Source organism: Macrotis lagotis, chromosome 1 (assembly GCF_037893015.1).
Source record: "Macrotis lagotis isolate mMagLag1 chromosome 1, bilby.v1.9.chrom.fasta, whole genome shotgun sequence".
Taxonomy (NCBI): domain Eukaryota; kingdom Metazoa; phylum Chordata; class Mammalia; order Peramelemorphia; family Peramelidae; genus Macrotis; species Macrotis lagotis.
In genome coordinates, this window is record NC_133658.1 from 323,352,492 (window position 1) to 323,375,750 (window position 23,259).

The 23,259-nt window shown below is 36.9% G+C and overlaps 2 protein-coding genes across 7 annotated transcripts in view; one reads left to right on the forward strand and one right to left on the reverse strand.

Annotated features, from left to right (window-relative positions):
* The window catches only part of RALGPS1 (Ral GEF with PH domain and SH3 binding motif 1), a 749,724-nt gene that overhangs the window by 367,656 nt on the left and 358,809 nt on the right, over window positions 1–23,259 (reverse strand). The gene's annotated exons all lie outside the window — the stretch shown is intronic.
* The window catches only part of ANGPTL2 (angiopoietin like 2), a 57,599-nt gene that overhangs the window by 12,799 nt on the left and 21,541 nt on the right, over window positions 1–23,259 (forward strand). Inside the window, exon 3 of the mRNA XM_074211538.1 lies at window positions 5,296–6,155. Coding sequence (XP_074067639.1) covers window positions 5,342–6,155 — 814 coding nt within the window. The 5' untranslated portion in view covers window positions 5,296–5,341. The remainder of the gene's footprint in view (window positions 1–5,295; window positions 6,156–23,259) is intronic.

A 23,259-nucleotide genomic window follows, 5' to 3' on the forward strand; every position in this document is an offset into this window, starting at 1 on the left:
ACTTTGTCAAACCTGGTCTAGTGGATGGAGTAGGGACCTGAATCTTAATTCAGATACTTATCATCTGTGTGATCATAAGTAAATCACTTCTCCCTTGAGACTTAATTTTCTAATCTATAAGAATGGGAAAGTGTTTTAGTAGTCACCTCACAGGCTTACTGTCTAATGCAATATTGGGTTGCAGTTATAGAAGTATAATGTCCATAATGAGGAAGACGATACTGCTACCTTCTGCCCTGGCCATAGTACAGTTGGAGTACTGTGTTTGGTTTTAGTCTCCAAATTTAAGAAATTATTGTGATAAACTGTAGCCTTTCCAGAGAGTAACAACCAAAATGGGGAGAGAAATAGAAACTGTGTAATATCAGAATCAGTCAAAAGAACTGAGAATATTAAGCTTGAAGAAGAAAAGAGATGAATAGGATATAAGTGTTTAAAGCTGGTCATGCAGAAAAGGGAATTACAATTTTGCTGCCTGACCATAGTTAGTGGAATTAGTAATAGTGGGGAGATGTGGCAGGAAACTAGATACCAGAATCATTCAAAAGTGGGAAGAGATTATTGTTTCAGGAGTGACTATAGTGGTAGCTGGAGTCACCTGTTGTGGATCTAATATAGGAAAAACCAGAGGAATAGGATGGAGAGAGAAGGGAAGAAACACATATAGTTTTTCTATAGTTAATACAGCAGTAGTATAGGGCTGATAAATGATTGTTGAACTTCCAGTGTAGGTGCCAAAGGAGACCCAGTCTCAAAAACAACAACAAAATTTATGTGTTTACAAATATCTCATTTGATAACTTCTCAAGTAGGGGGAAGACTGTAAGTCCTCAGAAGTTCCTTCTCTCTGAAATCCTCTGATTGTATATGAAATATTCATAGAAATATGCTAACATGTGAAGCTCCTCAACAAGCAGATGAGAATACAATCTAGGAAAGTGATGGTAGTAAGACTAAGTATTATTATTAGAGGAAAAATGGGGACTGTGGGCATAGAAGCCAAAGAGGACATGGGCAGTGATTCGTGCAGTACGGTAAGGTATTTCCCAAGGATATTGCCAATTCTTTGAGACTGCTATGACTGCATGGTACTTCTACCAGTGTATTTGGGGGAACTGAAAATTAGAAGGGATTTTGTGTACAGACACTGGGGGAAGAGACACAGAGAGAGAACTAACCTATTCATGATGGTGAAATTAAATGGAATATAAAGGACTAAAGCAGAATCTAATATATTTCATCTGAAGTGAAAAAGGCAGGAGTAGCAATCATGATCTCTGACAAAGGAAGAGCAAAAAATAAATCTAATTAAAAGAGATAAACAGGGAAACAACATTATGCTAAAAGATACCATGAACATAATGTAATATCAATTTTGTAGCAAGTTTCTCTGACAATGAAATCATTTTTCAAATATATAAGTAGAGGAGTCAAATTTATAAAAATAAGAGTCATTTTCCAATTGACTAAGAGTCAAAGGATATAAATGCACAGTTTTCAGAAGAAAAATAATCAAAACTATTTATAGTCTTTTGAAAAAATGCTCTAAATAACTATTGATTAGAGAAAGACAAATTAAAGCAACTCTTAAGTAACTCCTCATACCTATTAAAAATGGCAGATACTAGAGGGAATGAGGCACACTAATGAACTACTGGTGGAATAATGAACTGGTCCAAACAGTTTGAACTAGGACTATAGGGTTATAAAACTGCATATGCCCTTTGACCAAGCAATACCATTATTAGATCTGTATATCAGAATTTTTTTAAAAGGAAAAAGACCTATGTGTTCAAAAATATTTATAGCAGCTCTTTTTTGGTGGCAAAGAAATAGAAATTGAGGGGATGCTCATCTGTTAAAGAAGTTTGAACAAGCTGAGACATATGATTGTGATGGAATTCTATTGTGGTATAAAAAATGACAAGGAGGTAGTTTCAGATAAACATGGTAAGACCTATATGAACTGATGCAAAGGGAGATATAACACACAGTAATAGCAATGTTTTAATGATGATCAACCATAAAAGGACTGGCTACTTTGATCAATACAGGACAAATAGACTCATATCCACCTCCTGAAAGAGAACTGATGAATGCTGAGTGAGAATTGAAGTGTATTTTTCTTATTTTCTTTAGTTTTCTTGCTTTCTTAAAAATGTGACTGATATAGAAATATATTTTTGCATGATTTATATATATATATATATAATTGATATATTGCTTGCCTTGTTAATGGTGTAGAAGGAGTTAAAGGGAGAGAAAATTTGAAACTTAAAATTTTAAAAAGAAATAAAATTTAAAATAAATAAAAAATTAAAACGTTAAAAAATTAAATAAACAGAATTAGTTGAGGCTGGGAAGAATGGTTTAGCTTAGATGTTGTTTCTAAGTTTTTGCCTACCTAACATGTTTATAGCACATGTGGATCATCAAAGAATCTCTGCTGCTCAGGCCTTGTGACTTTTGTAGCAGAATTAAAAGAGGAAGAGCTGAAGAAAGCCGGACAGATCACCTGGAGCTCTGAATAGCACTCCAAATTATCCTAACAGAACTTATCCCAAATTTCCTGATTCTGGAGAACATATTGGCCCAGTATTGGTCATCAGCAACATTACAATGAGAATGGAGATTCAGCAATAGTGTAATCACTAGCATCACTGTAAATAAAAAAGCCAGTGCCATTGAAGATGGATAAGAAGATCCTCTGAAGGGTATCCCAAGAGCCTTAGAGTAGTTTCATTCCCTGATAGTTTAGGACACACTAATCCTAACCCTAGAGTGAGTAGGGGAAAAGAAAAACAAAAGACATCTTATAATTGGGGATTGCCCCTTGGTAAAAAAAAAAACAAAAAAAAACACCCTTTAGATAATTAGGAAAAGTACCTAAGGGGAGCTGAAAAAAATATTTTTTTAAAAAATCATTCTGGACTTCAAAAGCTTCTTGGGATATACAAGCTGGAGCTCAGGATATGAGTGTAAACTCCAGTTCTACGATTTTGAAGCTGTGGGAACGATATCCTGGTGTATTTTTCTTATTGGATATAACAAAAGTAAGTTTGGAAATCAGCCCTTCCCTTAGGTAAATGATGACTACCAGTGGGCGAGGCACACAGGCTGATGGGGAAGAAAGGTTTCTCCTGGCTAGCAACAGAGCTCAGTTGCCCTGTGTAATGAGCTGCGTGTCACCCTTTGCCTGGGGGTAAGTTCTCAAAAATGAAACACCAGTTAGGAGATCTCTGAGCCTCAGCCTGAGATTGATTCTGGGTTCTGATTTTTTTTATAAGACAGCTTAAGGCAATGGAAGGAATACTGGATTTGGGGTCAGCATACACCTGAGCTCAAATCCTCTGCCTGGCATTTGCTAGCTATGTGACTGTGGCAAGTTCCTAACTTCTCTGAGCCTCAGTTTTCTGATCCGTAAAATGGAAATAATACATGTAGTATCTGCCTCATAGGATGATTATGAGGATCAAATGACAATGAATATAAGTAGTACTATATAAACTCTATCTGGTACTCCATCCAGTACATCACATTATGATATGATGATGTTTATCCTTTGCTCTCAAAGGACACCATGTCATCAGGGTCATGAGGTCATGACAAGCACATGAATTGGATTTGAGAGAGGGGAGGCTGTGCTAAGTCACCAGCCTCATGTTCTCCTCCAAAACCATCTAGGTCCAGTGGTCAGATATGAATCAAGATGACTGAGGATGGTCCTGGATATGAGACATCCAATGAGTGGATTGTCCAAGCTCAGAGAGCTAGTAAGAGTCAAATGTCCAAGGCTGGATTTAAACTCCTCTCCTTCTGACTCCAAGACCAGTGCTCTATCTGCTGCTTCACCTAGCTGGCCTCATCATATTATATTCTTATGAGGAAATCATTTCATATACCTTAAAATGCTATAAATGTGAATTTATATTGTCATTATTCACAGCAAATGGTGCTAAGGAAAGTGCTAGACTTGCGAATCAGGAAATATGGGTATTAATCCTACTCTTCTTCCTAGTTACATGACCTAGAACAAGGCATTAAGCTTCCTTGAAACACAGCTGCCTCATCTCAAAGGTGGTTCTGTGAAAATGTTTTGTGTAGGGGCAGCTAGGTGGTGCACCCGCCCTGGAGTCAGGAATACCTGGGTTCAAATCCGGTCTCAGACACTTACTAATTACCTAGCTGTGTGGCCTTAGGCAAGCCACTTAACCCTGTTTGCCTTGCAAAAAACCAAAAAGAAAAAAAAAAAGAAAATGTCTTGTGTACCTGAAAGTGTCTTAGAAATGGGGATCACTGCTATTTTTATTTAGGCCCAAGACAACCTTTGCAAGAAAAAAATGCTAAATATGGGAAAAGATGATTATTTTAGAATTTAAACTCTAAAATGTGAAAATGACTATTTCCAAAGAATCATTTCTTTTATACTTTCAGCACATGGGTGCCAGCCTTGGAGTCTTCCCTCCCCCTACCAAGGTGGGAAGAGTAGATTAAAATACCAAAATCTAGAATGTATAAAAGTCTTTTCTCTCTTACTTTACATAGCCTTTCAATCTATCCTTCTCTGAGGCAATGCATATTATAACTAACTGTGTTTATGGTTTATCCTTCTATGAAAGGATCAACCCCATTAGGGCAATGATTAGACCTTGACTGAAATAAATATGTATTTCTTCCCATAGCACAGTGTTTCGAAACTGCAGTGAGAGAGTGATGGAAATAGGCCCAGCTTTGTAGTGCAAAACCTGGGTTCAAACCCTTACTCTTGTCCTTACTATGTGCATAATCTTGGTCAAATCATTTAACCTCTCTGGGCTTCAGTTTCCTCATCTATAAATTAGAGATAATAATATAGTTATAGTTATCCTCATTTTACAGTTGAAAAAATAAAGCAAAGGAAACTATCTCAAAGGATTTAATATAAATGCATTGCAAACATTTTATGTTTCTATTTTAATATAGATATTATTGGTCATTATTATTAACAACTCACCTCATTTTGGTTACTATAAGAATTATGATGCACTTTCTTTATTACATGGTGTGCAGTGCAACTATTTTTGTCCCATTTTAAAAATGAGGAAACTGAGGTTTACAGAAAGAGTAAGTGTCATGAAAAGGATATAATATGAACCATTATAATCTATTAATTTGATTTTTAAGATAAGTAGACTTGAACCCAGGTCTCCTGGTTCTAGGTCCAAATGCTTTCTATTACCACAATTAAAGAGTGCTTTCAATTCTACTGAATTAAGAACAATGTATGTATAATCTTTTATCTCTGCTCACTTCCAGGTTTTCTCGGATTTCATTAACAGGAGCTAAACATTTCTAAAGGACCATGAGCACAATGAGACTGGCCTGCCTAGTCCTGGCTACTTTAGTAGGAATTGCTGCTAGTAAATCTGATGATTTAGGAAGCAGTGAAGACAGAAGGGAACAAGAATTTGTTTATCTGAACAGGTATAAGAGAGCCAGTGACTCTCAGGACAAGTGCACTTACACATTTATTGTGCCACAGCAGAGAGTCACTGGGGCCATTTGTGTCAATTCTAAGGAACCTGAGATTCAGCTTGAAAACCGTGTACACAAGCAAGAACTAGAGTTACTGAACAATGAACTTCTAAAGCAAAAGAGACAGATCGAGAGTTTGCAACAACTGGTGGAAGTGGATGGCGGGATAGTCAATGAAGTCAAGCTTTTACGGAAGGAGAGCCGCAACATGAACTCTCGGGTTACACAGCTCTACATGCAGCTATTGCATGAAATCATTCGCAAACGGGACAATGCATTAGAGCTCTCCCAGCTTGAGAATAAGATACTCAACCAGACGGCAGACATGCTGCAGCTTGCCAACAAATATAAAGATCTAGAGCACAAGTACCAGCATTTGGCCACTCTGGCCAACAACCAGTCCACCATCATTGCTCAGCTGGAAGAACACTGTCAGAGGATGCCTGTTGCTAGGCCCATCCCACAGCCGCCTCCTCCACCACCACCAAACCGGGTCTATCAGCCTCCCACCTACAATAGAATCATCAACCAGATTTCCACCAATGAGATTCAGAGTGATCAGAACTTGAAGGTGCTTCCCCCGACCCTTCCCACAATGCCTACAGTCACTGGCATCCCAACCTCAACTGATAAACCATCTGGTAAGTCACTGCCATTATAGTTAACCAAAGAGATTTCTTTGGGAATATCTATTCTACAATCAGAAGGATCTGTAGATCTTTATACTGACACTGACAATCATTTAACATAGTAAAGTATGGTATAGGTAGCACTGAATTTGAATTAAGAAGACCTCAGTATAATTTCTGGCCCTCCTCCCTCCTACTTTTTCACTTGGATACCCTTGGAAACTTTTTGGGTTTCAATTTCCTCATTTCCATCTTCCTGAAGGAATGAGATCAGATAAGTGATTCTCAAATTTTTTGGTCTCAGGTCTCCTTTACACTCAAAAAAATCATTGAGAACCCCAAAGAACTTTTGTTCCTGTGTATTAAATCTACTCATATCATATTTGAAATCAAAACTAAATGTTTAAAACAATCATTTTTCATTTAAAACAATAATAAAAAAACCCTTACATGTTAAAGTAAATTTTTTTTAAAAGTCTGTAATTTCTAAAATAAAAGAAATTTAGTGAGAAGAGAGGCATTGTTTTATATAGTTTTGCAAATCTCTTTAATACTGGTTCAGTAGAAGATACCTGACTTTTCACATCTACTTATGCATTCAATTTGTTGAAATATGTTGTTTGTTGAAATACATGAAGAAAATCTGGCCTCAGATAAAGGCAGAATTATTTTAATTGACAAAAAAACCTTAGTATTATTATGAAGATAGTTTTGACCTTGTAGACCCCCAGCAGGATCTTGCCACTCTGAAAATTGCTGGATTAGATAATCCCTAAAATTTACTCTTATTCTAAATTCTTTAATTTGGTACCCAAAAAATGAATGATAACTCATATTTCCATGGCACTTAAAAGTTTAGTAACTGTTTTCCCCATAAGTTACATAAGGTAAAGAGTACAAGAATTACACTTAATTTTCCATATGTCTCAGAAGCGTTAAGTGACTTACTCAAAGTGACTGGACTAGTAAGTGAAGGAGTAGTGCTAAAAACCTAATTCTTTTAATTCCATATCTCTTAATCTTTCTACTATACCATTCTATCACATAAATTTCATGAGAAAGAGACATTTTAGGTAAAATATTGAAAAATGTCAAACCAGTGAAGAGAAATTTTAAAAAAAAACAATCAAACCTGATTTCAATCTACAGGCTTATAATGTCTATTTTCCAATAAATTTGCCAATAAATGTCACTTTAAAACTAAATCAAATTCATTTCTTCTGGGCATTTTAAAATGCTAATTCATTTTTAGCAATGTTTAATGTTCAATATTCAGTTTTGAAATGCATAATTTTTCTGGAAACAGAAATATTTGATCTAATGTTATTCTAGTTCCATAAAAGACATTAGATAAAGCAATAATTTGGGGCAGTGAGTTTCATGGAAGCAATTTGAGAAGGGAGGGAAGGGAGAGCAGGGAAGGAGAAAGGTGGTGATAAGGAGAGGAGAGAAGGTAAGGAAAAAAGGAGAAGGTATGTATTTGAAGAAGAAAGGAAGAAAAGTGAGGAGGAAGAAAAGAAAAGGAAAGAAGAAAGAGGAACAAAACATTGAAACCTTATTTTTTCTTCCTTCCTAATGGTTTTATTATAAAAAGTTAGACTAAGACTATCAGAGAGACTGTATAGCTTTTGGGTAGCCTATTGTTTCTAGGTAAGAAGGTAAATAAGCAAAAATATTTTCCCACATTATGTTTGAGTTAGAATATACTTCAGAACAAAGAATGTTGCAATGAGACTGTTTAGCATATAGAATCTCAGAAACAGCCCCAAACACAGAATGTTAGGGCTGGAAGAGAATTAATCCATAGGATGTTGAAAAATAGAACATGAGCTATTAAAGTTAGAAGGTGCATTAGAGATCATATAATATAGTACTATCCTTCCCACCATCACTGCCTCCTCTAACCCCTACCATGAGGCAGAGGAGTTACCTAGAGTTACCCAGAAAGTGTAAAAACTAGGAATCTTCTGTCCTTGATCCAGCACTTAATTCCCTGCATTATTTTGCCCTTCTGTGTAAGCACCAAATAATTTGTTTTAAGAAAATGCATTTTATAAATCACATAAGTAGTTTCTCACATCAGTAAACATCATAAAGTAATAATGGAATGCACCTGGATTCAAATATATTTTGATGGAGGTATTACATTTCATGCATAGAGATTACATAAAGCAAGCCAATAAATACATGGGAAATTTGGACTATGTAGATATTTTCTGATTTTTTTTTTTAAGAAGAAAAAGCAAAGATGCTAGGTTATTGCTAGGGTTTAACCTGAAAAGAACAGTAGTAGAATTATTGGAGAAAAGAAGAAAAATGAATAGGGAAAAGGTACTACCAAAAACAGCAGGAGCTATGTTCAAAAGCACAATTGCCACGTTGTTGCAATTCACACTGTCAAAAGACTGTCTTTGTGCCAGGAGCAGCATCTCCTAAGTTATTCCACAGAGGAAATCTGTAGGCTGGAGGTGGCGTGGGAACATTCAAGGCTCACTTTGATCTTACTGACCAGGTTTCCATATCTCTGGATCGCTTTACCTTTCTTAAAATATGCATTTTGTCTTTGTTTCAAAGTGGTCACAGTGAAATCGCAATTATACTGAACAATAGCAATTCACATGTCTACATGTTAAGATTTACAGAGTGCTTTCTTGACAACAACCCCATCAGGTGGATCATACAGGTATTTTTATTGCCGTCTAATAGGTCAATAAACTGAAGATCTGAGACTTGTTCAGGGTCATGCAGTTAGTAAGTATCTGAACTGGGATTCCTGATCAAAGGCCAGCATACTTTCAACTATGCCAGTGAATTTCAGATTTGAACTGAAATAACCAGTGTCATGGAGCACCAAATTGATCTTTCTACTTCTAGGTTATCTTTATTCTTTACAATCAGCAAGATAATCTTAATGCAGAGCTCTGATCACACTTATCCCTTCCTCAAGACTCTTCCAGGGCTCCTCATTGTCTAATGGATAAAACGTAAACTCCTTAATCTGACATTCACAAAAAGATTTTAATTTTTATGAATGCAAGAGACCATTGAGGGAGTCAAATATAAATGCTTCATTTTATAATATGAGAAAACTCTGGACTAGAGAGATTAAGTAAGTGACTTCCCCCAATGTCACACAGCTAGAATTTGAACCCAGTTGTTCTGAATTTATGTTCAGAGACCTTCTACAACTTAGCTCCAGTCAGTTCCAATTTGATTTCATTCTGTTTCCCTTCACACATTCTACATTTCCAGTCACTGGGGAAACTGCCACCTTAAGCTGGCCTACTCTTTCCTGCCTTTCTATAACTGCATAGGTCATCCTTTGTACCTGTGTCCTTTCCTCCAGGTCCTCTACCACACTTCCCATGCATTTCACTAATCTCTGCAACAGTAAGTGATCTTTCCCTCCCCAAATTTTCCTAGAATGCTTGGTCTGAATTTCTCTTCTGCTTCATCACACAATACCTTCTCTTATAGTTATATCTCTATATAGTTATAATCTCCCATCCTAGGACAATGTCAGCTTCTTAAGAGAGTTCCCACTGGCCCTGGAGTCAGGAGTACCTGGGTTCAGGTCCGGTCTCAGACACTTAATAATTGCCTAGCTGTGTGGCCTTGGGCAAGCCACTTAACCACTTTTGCCTTGCAAAATCCTAAAAAAAAAAAGAGTTCCCCACACTTAGCACAAGGCCTAATTAAATGGGGACAAATAGCACAATAGCATCTCCTTCCCAGGTTGTGAAGATAAAATGAGGTAATATTTGTAAAGTGTTCTTCAAACTTTAAAGCATTGTTTAAATGCTATTATTAGGGTAGTGGTAGTTGGAGGAGGAGGAAAAAGCGGAAGATGAGAAGAGAGGAGGAAGAAGAGGATAAGGAGCAGGAGGAGAAAGAGGAATGGTAGTAGGTGTTTAATAAAAATTTGCTAGACTAAATTGAATTGAATAGGAATAAAAGTCAGTGTGCATAGTAGAAAGGGGCACAGGGCTCACTTACCAGCAGTGTGTGACTGGGTAAATTACTTATCTTCTCTGTATCTCATTTTTTTCTTCTCTTTGATGGCCCATAAGGTCCTTTCCAGTTCTAAATCTATAATCCTAGGATTTCCTCAGTTAAATGAACTAATGTATGAAGAATAAAAGAGAATTGAAGGCTACAAGGAACACCATTCCTAAGTGAGGAGTGAGGAAGCTAACTAATACATACATAGCTTAACATAAGGTCCCATTTTTATTTTATATCCAACTGGCCCAAGTCAAACAATGGAGTAGCCTCATAGAAAGATGAGTCAAAAATACCACTGTATGAAAATTCTCTTGCTCACTTTTTTTCATCCTGAAGTGTGAACCTTCCTGCTCCTTTATTCAAAGTGTGGCTGCACATTTCTCAACAGTCACTCTTAGAATGTTAGAGCTAGAAGAGATCAATCTAATTGTGGGTTTCTTGGTCTGGGGTTCATGAGAACAGTCTGTGAAGAGATTTCAGGGATCTGTGAGCTTGGATGGAAAAAGAATAATTTTCACCAACTTCTAACTGAAATTTAGAATTTCCTTTAATTATTTAAAAGCATGCTTCTGAGAAGTTTCACTGGGCTGCTGCCAAGAGGGTTGAAGTCACAGAAAAGATGAAGAACTAGTCTAGTCTGAACCCTTCATTTTTTACAGAGAAAGAATGAAAAGTGAGTTGCCAAAGTCTCACAGCTAGAGACTTAAACCTGGGCCTCCATCCTTTCCTTTTCTAATATACTAGAGAGTTTTAAGTTCTAGTTATTGGATTTATTCTCCCCACTCCAACCCCAAATCTCACCCCCCCCCCACCCCTGCTGCCAGGAAGCCAAAGCACAGCAGCTCTGTCAGTTCTAATGTCCTTCAAAACTATTAGCAGGATCTTCCTCTTCTTTTCCTCCCCCAGCATTGTTTGATCCTTCTTTTTCTCTTCCTTTGCCTTATAAACAGCTCAGAGCCATAGAAACACAACAGACAAAAGGCAAGAAAGCCCTCATGCCTAAGGAACGCAGCAACAGACAAAGGCTGACTTTCCTTTGGTGGTATCAGGATTAGCCAACAGGAATGAGGGGATCATCTTTCAGTTAGAGGCAGCAATTGCCCCAGAGGCACAAGATCCACTGTTTCTCTCCAGAGCCAAGAAAATACAAAACTCTTATCAAACTTGTTCCTGATAACTCTCAATTGGCACTTGCCTCCCTTTGTCTGGGTCTGCCCCTAAGCCAGAATCACCATCATGCTTTCCATTCCCTACCAGCCCTTTTTTCCTCCCAACATGTACAGTCAGAATCTCCTGTGTGTGTGGAGAGTTTGTTCACTTTCATCAGAGTAAAACAAAAGCAAGATCCTCTTGGATATTTGCTTTTATTTATAAACTGTCATGAGACCCTGGAATGGAAACCAGTAGGCCTCAATTTTGAATCCCAATTCTTGTCATTTATTAATTATGTGATCTGAGTTGAGTCACTTAACTTCATTTTAAAATGAGGAATTTACATAAGAAAACTCATAAAACCGCTTCCAGCCCTGATGTCTATGATTCCAGCCCTGATATCTGTGATTCTATGCTCTTAGCTTGTGGATTTGTCAGATTTCTTCCCCAGAGAGTCTTCAATATAATTAGACAAATATTTCTTAAAACCCGATGTGTACACTATGCTTGGTTCTAGGGGCATCAGGGAAGTGATTCAAAGGTAAGAATTAATTTGACACTCCAGTTCTGCTACTTTCTACCTATGTGGTCTTAGATAAGCTATTTTTCCTTTTATTTTTCCTTTATTTTTCCTTCAATGGGGTTATTTTAAATAAAGATAAAACAGGATGTCCCAAAAGTTTTAGTGTGTTTTTTATTTTTGGTCATTCAAGCTTAAAGCTACACTAAGACTTTTGGGACACTATTTTTAAAATTTCTCCCAATCTAAACTCTCCAAACATCTGTCTTCATGCAGCACACAATCTGTTGTATCTGTTGTTCAGTTACCATAGTAGCATTTCCACTCAAGTAGTGAAAAAGCCTCTTTGAAGGAACAAAAGGAACAATTCTTCATCTAAGAAATAGTCACAAGAACTTCAGAGATGGAAGAGACATTTGAGGGCACCCTGCCCATCACCCTTCTCAGAGTAGGAATTTCTTCAGAGGATTCTTAACAACTTCAAGTATCATGGAACTCAACACTTTATGGGGTATTTCTTTTATTTTGGGTCACTTTTTCTAGCTCCCATTCAAATAGGTCCACTTTCAAAAACATATCACATTCAGGATAAAGTCGATATAGGAGCACTATTTGAGCTGATAAAAAAAATATTACAACAGAAAAGCTGTGAGGTTTAATAGAAAATGCAAGTTACCTGAATCTGGATTTACACCCCTATTCTACCACACATTAACAGCCATTAGCAATTCATCAGCCTCAGTTTCCATATATCTATAAAATGAGTTTGGATTAGGATCATTTCTGATCTAAGGTTTTTTCCAGCTCTAAAGTCCTATGAGCTTCTCAGTGCAGACTTGTAACACTAACCCTCTAAAGATCAAATACCCCTCAGTCTAGTCCAAAGGGGGAGGGAGAAAAAGGTGAAAACGGAATCACATACCAGCAAGGGTTGGTGCTAGGATCAAGGAAGACAAATAACACACAAATATTCCATTATCAGAAAATCAAGACCAGTAGCAATTGTTCCAAACAGAACCAGAAGGTGGAAAAAAGTAAAAAAATAAAAACCAAAACAACAGGATACTTTTCCATTTATAATCTTTGCAAACTAGGGAAAGTAATTTCTTCTCATTTGACCACATTTTTCCCATCTATATATATTGGGGGTCGGGGCAAGGTGTTGCAAAATCCTGTCCATATCTAACATTCCTTGATCTTAAATCATCTAGGCATTATAGACATAAAGCAGTCAACCAAACTTGGCTTCTGTTAAATTTAAGTCAGGCAAATTAATTAAAAGCAAAATGAATTGGTTAACTTTGAGCAGCGGCCAGATCTGTGGGTAGGGGCTAATGGTTCCCTGCAGGAAGAGAATCTAGCCAATACAACCTGGGAAAAATTAGAAGAAAAGGTTTAGTGTTGTTGCAAGGTTACAATGTGTTCCTAATTTCATTTTAATAGGCAGAGTTAATGACTTTCTCCTCAACAAAGCCCATGAGTTCCTGGTGGAACTTCAGTTTAATGCCAGACATAGGAATCAGTTTCGGTTTCTGTCTTTTCCCATAACTAAGGTGAAGAGCATGAGCTGGTAAGCCACTACCTGGTGGACAGACTAGCCACAAGGCCAACAGAGACTCACCTGCTATCAGTGAAGAAAGGGAGACTTTTCCTATTTCTGTAAACTCTGTCCCTGCTTTCTTGATGCACATGTTAGTTCCTATCCCATCACTTGCCTCACCCTCACAATCCCTACCTCAGGACATGTGTTACTCAATTTCCATGTAAGTCAACTAGTTAATAAACAAGTTGCTTACTAATTCAGACAGTCCCTGGCTCATGAACATCTGCCACACTTTTCCATGAATAAAATGTTAGGGAGGAGGACCTTTAAGAGATCATAGAATCCAATAAGCCCCTTATTTTACCAATAAGGAAATTGAGATCTGTGATGAAGCATTTATTATGTACCTGATATGTGGTAGACACTGGGTTAATATATTACAAATATCATCTCAATTTGTCTTGACAATAACTCTGGGAGATAGGCACTATGATATTCTCATTTTATAGTTGAGGAAACTGAGCCAGATAGAAGTTAAGCTACATACCCAAGGTTATACAACTAGGAAATGTCTGAGACCTAATTTGAATTCAGATCTTCCTATCTCCAGATGCAGCATTCTATCACTTAGTGCCTACTTATAGAGAGGAAGAGAATCTTCAAAGAACACACAGCTAATACAAGAGATTCAAACTTAGCTCTTCTGACTCTAAATTCAGATTTCTATCAAATTCAATGCCATTAGGTAGGTGAGGAGGAATATTGCCCTTTATTTTCCACCAAGCAAATTTAGACCATTTAAATTTAGACTTCGTTGTAGTATTGTTAGAAATAATATCATATTTGGAATCATGATATTTGGGTTGAATTCTGACTAACACTTAGTAGCTGTGCATTATTAGCCTCTCTGGGCTTGAGTTGACTTCTCTGTAAAATGGAGATAGCAATAAAAGTACTTCCAACCCCACAGGGGTTGCTGATTTAAAAACCTCTGTGAATCTTAAAACATCATAGAAATGTAAGGTACTATCATTTTCTGAGATAAATGTAGAGAACTGACTTCCCTTATATAGATATAAAGAATGCTAACATATAATAAAGTGTAAATTACATTCATTCTCTAGGATAAATGTAGTTATCATTCCTTATTCAAGTGTAGAGAATTAACAAGGGACTGATGCTTGAATCTCTTCACTAATTGAGATAGCTGGGATATAAACTGGAGTATAAGATAGTATGTTTGTGACATTATAAATTGGAATCCAAAATTTCTTTTCCCATTAAAAAGAGGTCTTTATATTGCAAAGAAGTATAATTGAAGATATTAAGACTCTCAGATACTTAATGGGTTATGTTGTCTAATGTTGGCCTGACAAATAAGTCATCCATATCTAGATCCAGAAGCCTATAGAAAATAGAATCCAAGTTTCAAAAAAGGACTTGTAACCCAGCTTTGCAACTGAATCTCATCATAAATAGAGTATGACCTGAACTTTGATGAAAAGGAAATCATTGCTATAGAAGAAACATTTGATTTTACAAAAGGTAAACCACAGCTTCAAGGAAGGTTAGCATTGGAAAGGACTTTGAAACATAGACTATCAAGGTTGAAATGGATATTAGAGAACTGTATTAGGACAGATGGTGACATCTGATCATAAATGAATAAATGTCAGAACCAGAAAGGACCTTAGGGAAAAAAACCCACTGGAGAAGAAGAGAGGTAACAAAGCACAGAATAATACAGTAGACATGAGAGGGACCATGGAACATAAAAGAGCTGAAAAGAATCTAAAGACTTAAGGAAACTGGGGTTCTGAAAAATGACATTTTCAATGTCACACAGTTTGCCAACACCAGAACTGGCCCTTGAACTCAGGGTTTCTCATCCTTTTATCAACTATAATATGTTGATACTGCCTTTTTCTTTTTTTGCAGGGCAATGGGATTAAGTGACTTGCCCAAGGTCATAGAACTAGGCAATTATTAAGTGTCTGAGGTTGGATTTGAACTCAGATCCTCCTGACTCCAAGGAAGGTGCTCTATTCACTGTGCCACCTAACTGCCCCTGATATTGCCTTTTAAACAAAGAGATTTCTACTTGGAGCCCTATAAATGTTGTATAGATAGAAAGATGGATAGATGATGGATGGATAGATAGAGCAAGCAACAGACAGATGGAGGGATGGATGGATGGATGGATGGATGGATGGATGGATGGATGGAGCTGTAGGACTCTAAATAAGTCATTTAACTTTTAGGATTTCAGGTAAATATCTAAGACTGTAACTGAGGGGAAGATGACTGTTTGCAATGGTAGAATTAAGTTTCTCCCTGGAAGTTCCTTGCATTAATAAAATCATAGTTTTGTTCCATACACAAACAGATACATAAACACACATGTATAAAGAGTCTTCTAGTCTTTCTACAATTCCACTGGTCTAAACAGCCAACAAAGTAATGCATAATACTGAATTATCCTGGGACAAAGAAAAAAAATCCCATAAATGGTCCACAGGAAAGGTAGAAAACAGAAGGTTCAAAGTTTACAAATTCACCCACTCTTTAGAAAGTCCAGGGAAATACTTCAGATGATTCATGTAATATATTTCCATTAGAAAAGGATACCTCCAAACTCCAATGTAAAAGGCCTATCTCCATCCAGTCTGGATGGACTGGAGCAAAGGGCCATTTCAAGCACTCTCATGTAGACTGAAGGCCCAAACTCTAGGTCAAGAGTTTCCCAAAAAGGTTGCCTCATAGCCAGGAGAGCAAAACCATACTGTATGAATGATTCCTCATGACAATGAAATTAATTTTTTTTATGAGATGCAGTACAATAAAGACCATAAAGGGGCAGGAAGATCTGGGTTCAAGTCCTTGATAATATTCAAATCCTGGACACATCGCTTAACTTCTCAGTCTCTTTAATAATTCTGACAGTCAGCTCAGTGAAAGAAGTTTCCACTTAAAAGAATTTTCCCAGACTGATAAAACAATAACAAAACACTATGATTTATAATTAAAAAGTACTTCACATGTTATCTCATTTGAACTGGTGCTTTGGGTATGATCACTACTCAACCCACACAATTTCACAGGTAAGATAATTGAGTGTCAGAGAAGTTAAATGACTCGCATAAGGTCATAGAATTTTAATTTAGTTTTTTCTGACTCTCAAGTACAAGTCTGGGCTAAAATTAAAAAAATAAAAAACAGTAAAATAATACAACTGATTTCTTCATGGGTGTGACCTATGAATCACTCGCTCTTTTGAAGTCATATCTGCCATGCTTCCTTTATACTTTTTCCCCAAACGAGGCTGTGTTGTTCCAAGAACTGTCATAATTTTACAGCACTAGCACCCAAAGAAGAGGAAAGTAAACTCAGATCACCTGATTCTTATCCCTTTATGCCAGAGATAAAGGAGCTGAGAGAGAGACATAAGCTAGTTTCAATAATGTACACAAATGTCATTCAGATGAGTCAGCCAGGAAATGAACATATATTATGCACCAACCATTTGTCAGGGGATTCTGGGGCTACGAAGTAAGACAAAAAACAATCCACTCTCTCAAGAACCTCACCATTTAATGTGGGAGATAAAATGTAAGCAACTATGTATAAAACTAGACTTGTATAGGAAGCATAAAGCTCAGCTACAGAGGGAAGGTGCTGGTGTTAAAGGTGGCAGAGGAGGGACCAGAAATTGGGACTCCAGGCTCCCAGGGCTCTTTCTGCGATACTAGGCTGCCTCTCAAATATGTAACACTCAGAAATGTTCACTTACTTTTGACCATGAGTCTCTGCACAAATCCTCAATAATGACAGCAGGAGTCATACAGCTGTGTATATAACTATTAAAAAAAAGACCCAAACAAAACAAAACAAAACAAGAAACCACCCAGTGGAATAAAGATAGTTTCTTTTTCTTTTTTTTCTTTTTTAATAAGTCCAGCTGCTTCAGGCAAAGGCAGGAAGCCAATTGTTATCTCATATATTTATTTTGCTACTCAGTTACATAAAAAGCAAACTCAATTCCTTCATCATTCTTACATTGGTCTGCCTGCCAAAGGGTTTGGAGTTCAAGGTGCTAACCTAAGGTTACATAGTCCTGTCATACTCTGGCCAACAAGAGTTGTCATGAGGAGATCACAGGATCATTGTACAAATTATGTTCTTGTTTAAAATTTTAAAATACGTAAATTGAATGATTTACTGAGATAGGAAAGAATAGCAGTTTTGTAACATTAAAAAAGTTTCTGATCTCTTCATCTTAAGATATCTCCCCTCTCACATACAAACACACACACATACACACACAACACACACACACACACACACACACACACACACATACACACAAAGGGTGTAGTGGAACAAGCACTAGATTATGAGGCAGAGAACCTAGACTCAAACCCCAGTGTGAACTTGGACAACTAACTTTAATGTGCCTCAGTTTCTTCATCAATAAAATAATAGTTTTATTATATAGTACTGATTTTCTAGGTCTCTTATAGTTCCATGGCAAATAGTCCTATTATTCATTCTACTTCAACAAATATAGAGCACAGGTGGACAAAGTGAATCTGACACAGCCAGGCTTGACATCAAAGGGAGCTAGGTTTCAAGCCTACATACAATGGCTCTGTGCCCTGGGCAAGTTACTTACCTTCTCAGTCCTTGCTACATTTCTCAAAGTAACAAGGTGGCAAGCCATATTATTGGTAGAGTTAGTTTCCTCACCTGAAAATTCTCTTTACATGTGAAACAAAGTTTTCTGGTCGCCTGGTTCCTGCCTAAATGGAGTTTACATTCTAGCTGTTCTAGCAGATAATCTTCATGAGTTACTGTAACCAAAAGAATTTGTAGCCTAGAAGCCAACCTTCTAGCAATAAACCGCTATATTGAACTGGGCTGGTTCTCAAAGGTGAGGCACAAAGTCCATCTCTGTCCCCATCTCAACTTCTTTTCAGCTTGGTAGACCCTGCCAGACTTTGAGAATCTAAGGTCACCCCCATGGCAAAGGAAGCAGAAGAGGATGTCAGAGGAAGCCACAAACTCTACTTTCTGGAGAAAATGTTTGCTTTGGTAGATCAACAGAATTGATGGGATCCTATTACTGAGTTTATCCAGCCATGAAATAAGTACCATGATACCCAGTAAGAGAGAAGGCAGACCTGTAGGAGGAAAAAACTTTTATGTGTGTTATGGCAGTTCCATCAGGGTAGGTCCCCAATGACATGTGGAAACAGTCCCAGTTGTAAATCATCTTGCCTCCTAACCATAAGCAAGCTGGTACCTCTCCCTTTCTCCCTCTATGTTGGAATACTCAATTCTCTCAAGTAAATATTCTAGGGACAGCTAGACGGCCCAGTGGATGGAGTGCCAGACCTGAAATCAGGAAGGATACTTTTCATGAATTCAAATCTGGTTTCAGATACTTGTGTGCAACCCTGAGCAAGTTACTTAACCCTCCCTGTTTGCCTCTCAGTTCCTCATCTGTAAAATGATCTGGAGAAGAAAATGGCAAACCACTTCAGTACATTTGCTGATAAAACCCCAAATGGGGTCACAAAGTTGAACATGATTGAAGCAACTAAAAAACAAATATTCTAATGCAAGGTGGGAAGATGATAGGATCCTATATGGAATCAGACATCCTACTGAATGGAGATCTCTTTCAAGATACTTACCAAGAGGTAATTTTCCCCAATGATAGGAGATTACTGTCCCTTGTAGAAAACTAGACCCATGCCTCTTCAGAAGAATCTTCAGGACACAGTTATTAATTCTGACCCCTCACATGTGTCCTGAGTTCAGACTTCAGGGTAGAAGGTGACCTCATCACAGAACACCCTCCTCCCCAATGTAGATAACCCAGGGAAACACAGAAAAGCCCCAGTTACCTTCCTCACTAACTCAGTTTAGGTCACATAAAACGGAAACTCCAATGAATAGAAATGAATTGCTATAGACTGTGCCATCTGAAAATCTGATAAGCATGTTACCTTTGCCTTCACAAAAATTACAAGATCATAGATTTGGAGCTGCAAAGTCTTAAAAGTGTTCCAATCTCCCCCTATTTTTCCCTTAGTTGAGGAACCTGAGCCCAGAGAAGTCTAATAGAATGTAAGCTTCTTGAAGACAGGCACTATTAAAAAAATATCCCCATCACCTAACACAGTCTCTGAAACATAGTAGGCAGTTAATAAGTGTTTTTTTCTATTCAATGTTAATTGACTGTGTCTAAGGTCACACAGGTAGCAAATTTAGGTTGGGATTCAAAAAAGGACTGAAAGTTTAATCAAAGTCCTCTAATTCCAAATCTAGAATAGTTCCACTTGCCTCAGTCACTGATCAGTAGAATAGTTAGCATAGCCATAAATAACTATTGTACTCTATTATAAACAACAGTTTACACTGACAGAGATCAATTAAAGATGACTTTTTGAGTCTGAATCTCACAACGTTATATTCATAATGCTAAACAGAAACAATGCATACAATATTGGAATTTCTATGGATTAATAAACCATGGATATGGAAACCATACAACTCCCAGAAACAAAATCTCAAATTAAGAGAATATGAATTTAAACAGGTTTTCTGTCTCCACTCTCTTCTCCTTCCAACATCCTTTCATACTGCCATACTATGCATAGATCAGGTCATATCCCTTTTCTGATAAAAAGTCTTCAGAATCATTCTCTATGGTTTCCTCAGTTTTCAGTCTCATTCAAAGTCTTTCACAGTTTGGTATTACCTTCCTTTCCTATCCTTCTCTTACTGTTCAATATACTCTGTACACCAACAGATAAGAATATTCTCCTTCCTCAAGTTGGAGCCTGCATGCTCCTGCCTCTGTGCTTTTGATCCAGTCTTTTGATACACAAAACACTCTGATCTTTCCATTATATCTCATTGTCCACTACTACTTTACCTGATAAGAAAAAGAGGAAAAAATTGATAAAATGGGTTGGAAATGTTGGGAGTCAGTCTTTGAGGAAAGGGACTTTCCCATCTTAAGAGTTTGTGACAGAAAAGAATAGCCTGACATGTGTCCTAGATTTTTGGAAAGTATATCATAAGATTCAGAAAAAGGATTTAAATTATATGTGGAAAATCAATCCAGGGACAGCTAGGTGGCACAATGGACAGAGCACCAGCCCTGGAGTCAGGAGGACCTGAGTTCAAATATGACTTCAGACATTTAATAATTACCTAGCTATGTGACTTTGGGCAAACTTAACCTCATTGCCTTGCAAAAACTAAGGGAAAAAAAGAAAAAGAAAAGAAAATCAATCCAAGAGGAATGGGAATCTCTCAAGAATGAAATTCTGGAGTAATCTCTACAACAGTGTAGGTATCAACCCAATCATGTCCTTCTTCTCTGCTGCCTCTTCTTTAGGTCTCCTAAAAACAGCTTTTTAAAATTGTTTTTGCCAGTACACCTACAGGATGCTTTTTGTATTTGTCATCCATTTCCATTGTGCATATATACATACATTAATCTTTTTAAAAACTTCTTATTTTTCTCCTCATGGAAATTGTTTCTTTTTGTCTTCATAATTTCATTCTTAGGAACCTTTTGTTCCATGTGGGTGGACTTCCTTTGTAGAATTTTAGTCGGAGATTCTACCTATTGTTTTCTGGAATTCTTTGAAAAAATATACACTCCAAAAGTCTGTTCTGTAAATCAAACTATGACTGTCTTTCTTCTCCTGCTTTATCACAAATTATAAGATGCAGTGGTCTTTTCCCACATGGTTCACATCATTTCTACTCAACCACACGTTCTTCCTTGTTGATGAGAATCAGATATAGAAAAGAAGTTTGCTTCAATGCTTCCTCTTTCTTTTGAAAGATGAAACTGTCTTTAAGACAAGAAATTATTAGCTTCTCTGCTTTTAGCAGAGTGAAAGAGCTCCCACAGAAGCCTATATAATCAAAATCCCGCATAACTATTATATTATGCCTCTGTGAAGGAATTGTAACTTTTCCCCAAACTTGTCTGTTTCCTCTTTCTGTCCAAGAGATCTGAAATACATTCCAATGAAAATATTGCTTGTTTTTACCTCTATTGATCTTCTCCCAATTACTTACTACTATCCTTTCCCCCTCTGGTTCTTAGATTTCCACATATATCATTTTAATATTCAATACTACTTTGCATCATTCCACAACACATACACACATACAAATATAATGTTTACACACACACACACACACACACACACACACACCTGTTTGTTCTATTTATCCTGTCTCTTTTGAAACTGTTTTATTTTCATCCTATCAAATTTCAATATTAACTATTAAGTTAAATTTTCTTCCTTACATTAGGATCTTATTATTTGTAAGTTATCTGTATGTGAACAAACATTTGACCTTTTGGATTTTTATTGTACTAGTTCCTTTCATGTATTTTGTCTCCTCTGACTTTTTGGGCATCACTTAATTTTTTCCCTACCATCTAACTACTTTCTATGGTATGGTATGGTATTAGTTTTCTCCTTAATTTGTTTTTCAATTTCAAACCCACCTTATCCTCTTCAGTAAGACTACAATCAAAACCTTTTTGCTAAACCCTTTTAGGTATATTCCATTCCCAGATTTAAATACAAAGAGAGGAGTTTGCATTTAATTCTAGAGGCACCACTATAACCACTAGGAACCACTGGGAACTTTTTGAGCAGTGAAATACATTAGGAATATCACTTAACAACAATGTGGAGGCAGATGGAAAGGGGAAAGATGAAGCCCAGAGGGTAATTAGGATTAACTAATTGCATTAATTCCTATAAAAGGTGATAAACACCTGAACTAGAATAGTGGCCACCTGAGTAAAAGAAAAGTAATATAAGAAGTGGAGGTAGAATAATTTATACTTAGCAACTGATTGGATTTGGGAAATAAAGAATGACGAATTATGAATGAATTCTAACTACTGAGAGGATGGCGGTACTTTTAACACAGAGAAAAAGAGTTTAGCAAAGGAATAGATTTGTGGAGGAGGGGGAAGGAAGATATTTAGTTGTATCTTGGAGTACAGCATCTATACTTGTGGTTTTGCCTATTCTAGATTTTTTTGAGACAGTTTTACTCATGTTCTTTTGAAATCTAAAATGGTTTTTAACATCATTTGACTTAAGTCCTAGATGATTCTTTTTCACATAATGGATACATGTTTGAACATAGCAGACCGTCTACTGTCTCTTTTGTTATCATACTGACAAATAGTTGCTTTGATATCTTGAGCAGAGAGTCACCAGTGGTTTCTACTCATCTTTTTTTTTTCTTCTGGCTTTTTATCTTGGGGGGCTGTTATATTTCACCTCATTGCACCCATGTATCCACTTCATCATTTCTTGGAGGTAAAGCAATTGATTCTTCCTTGGTAAATCCACCTCCCTTCTTTTTTGGAAAGAGCCTTGAGTCTATTATTTCCAGGTGTTCAAGCTTCTTTATTCATTTCTCATCTGTATCACATTCTTCTAGTCTCTAACCTCAAGGCAAAGGTCAGAATTCCCCTTTCAGGCTCCTTTTATTCTTTTTTTTTCATATTGAAGAACAAATATTTTTGAAAGGAACACCTCATCCTACCTTATAACCTGGAGATCTGCTTTCTGAAGAGAATCTCCAAAAGTTAATACTTTCTGTGCTCACATTGTAAAACTTTCCTAAAAACAGAGACTTGACTAGCTGCTGAAACCAGACCTGGAATTTCCTATTGAAATACATCTTGTGCCTCTGTGATTCATAGCTTTAAGTGTTTCCTTTCACACTGGCCATGGGTTACAAGGGAAATGGAAGAGATTTGGAGATGGAGGAGCAGAGATAGGTCATTTGAAAAGAAAAAAATATATAAGGTAGGAGGAATCATTTCTAAATGT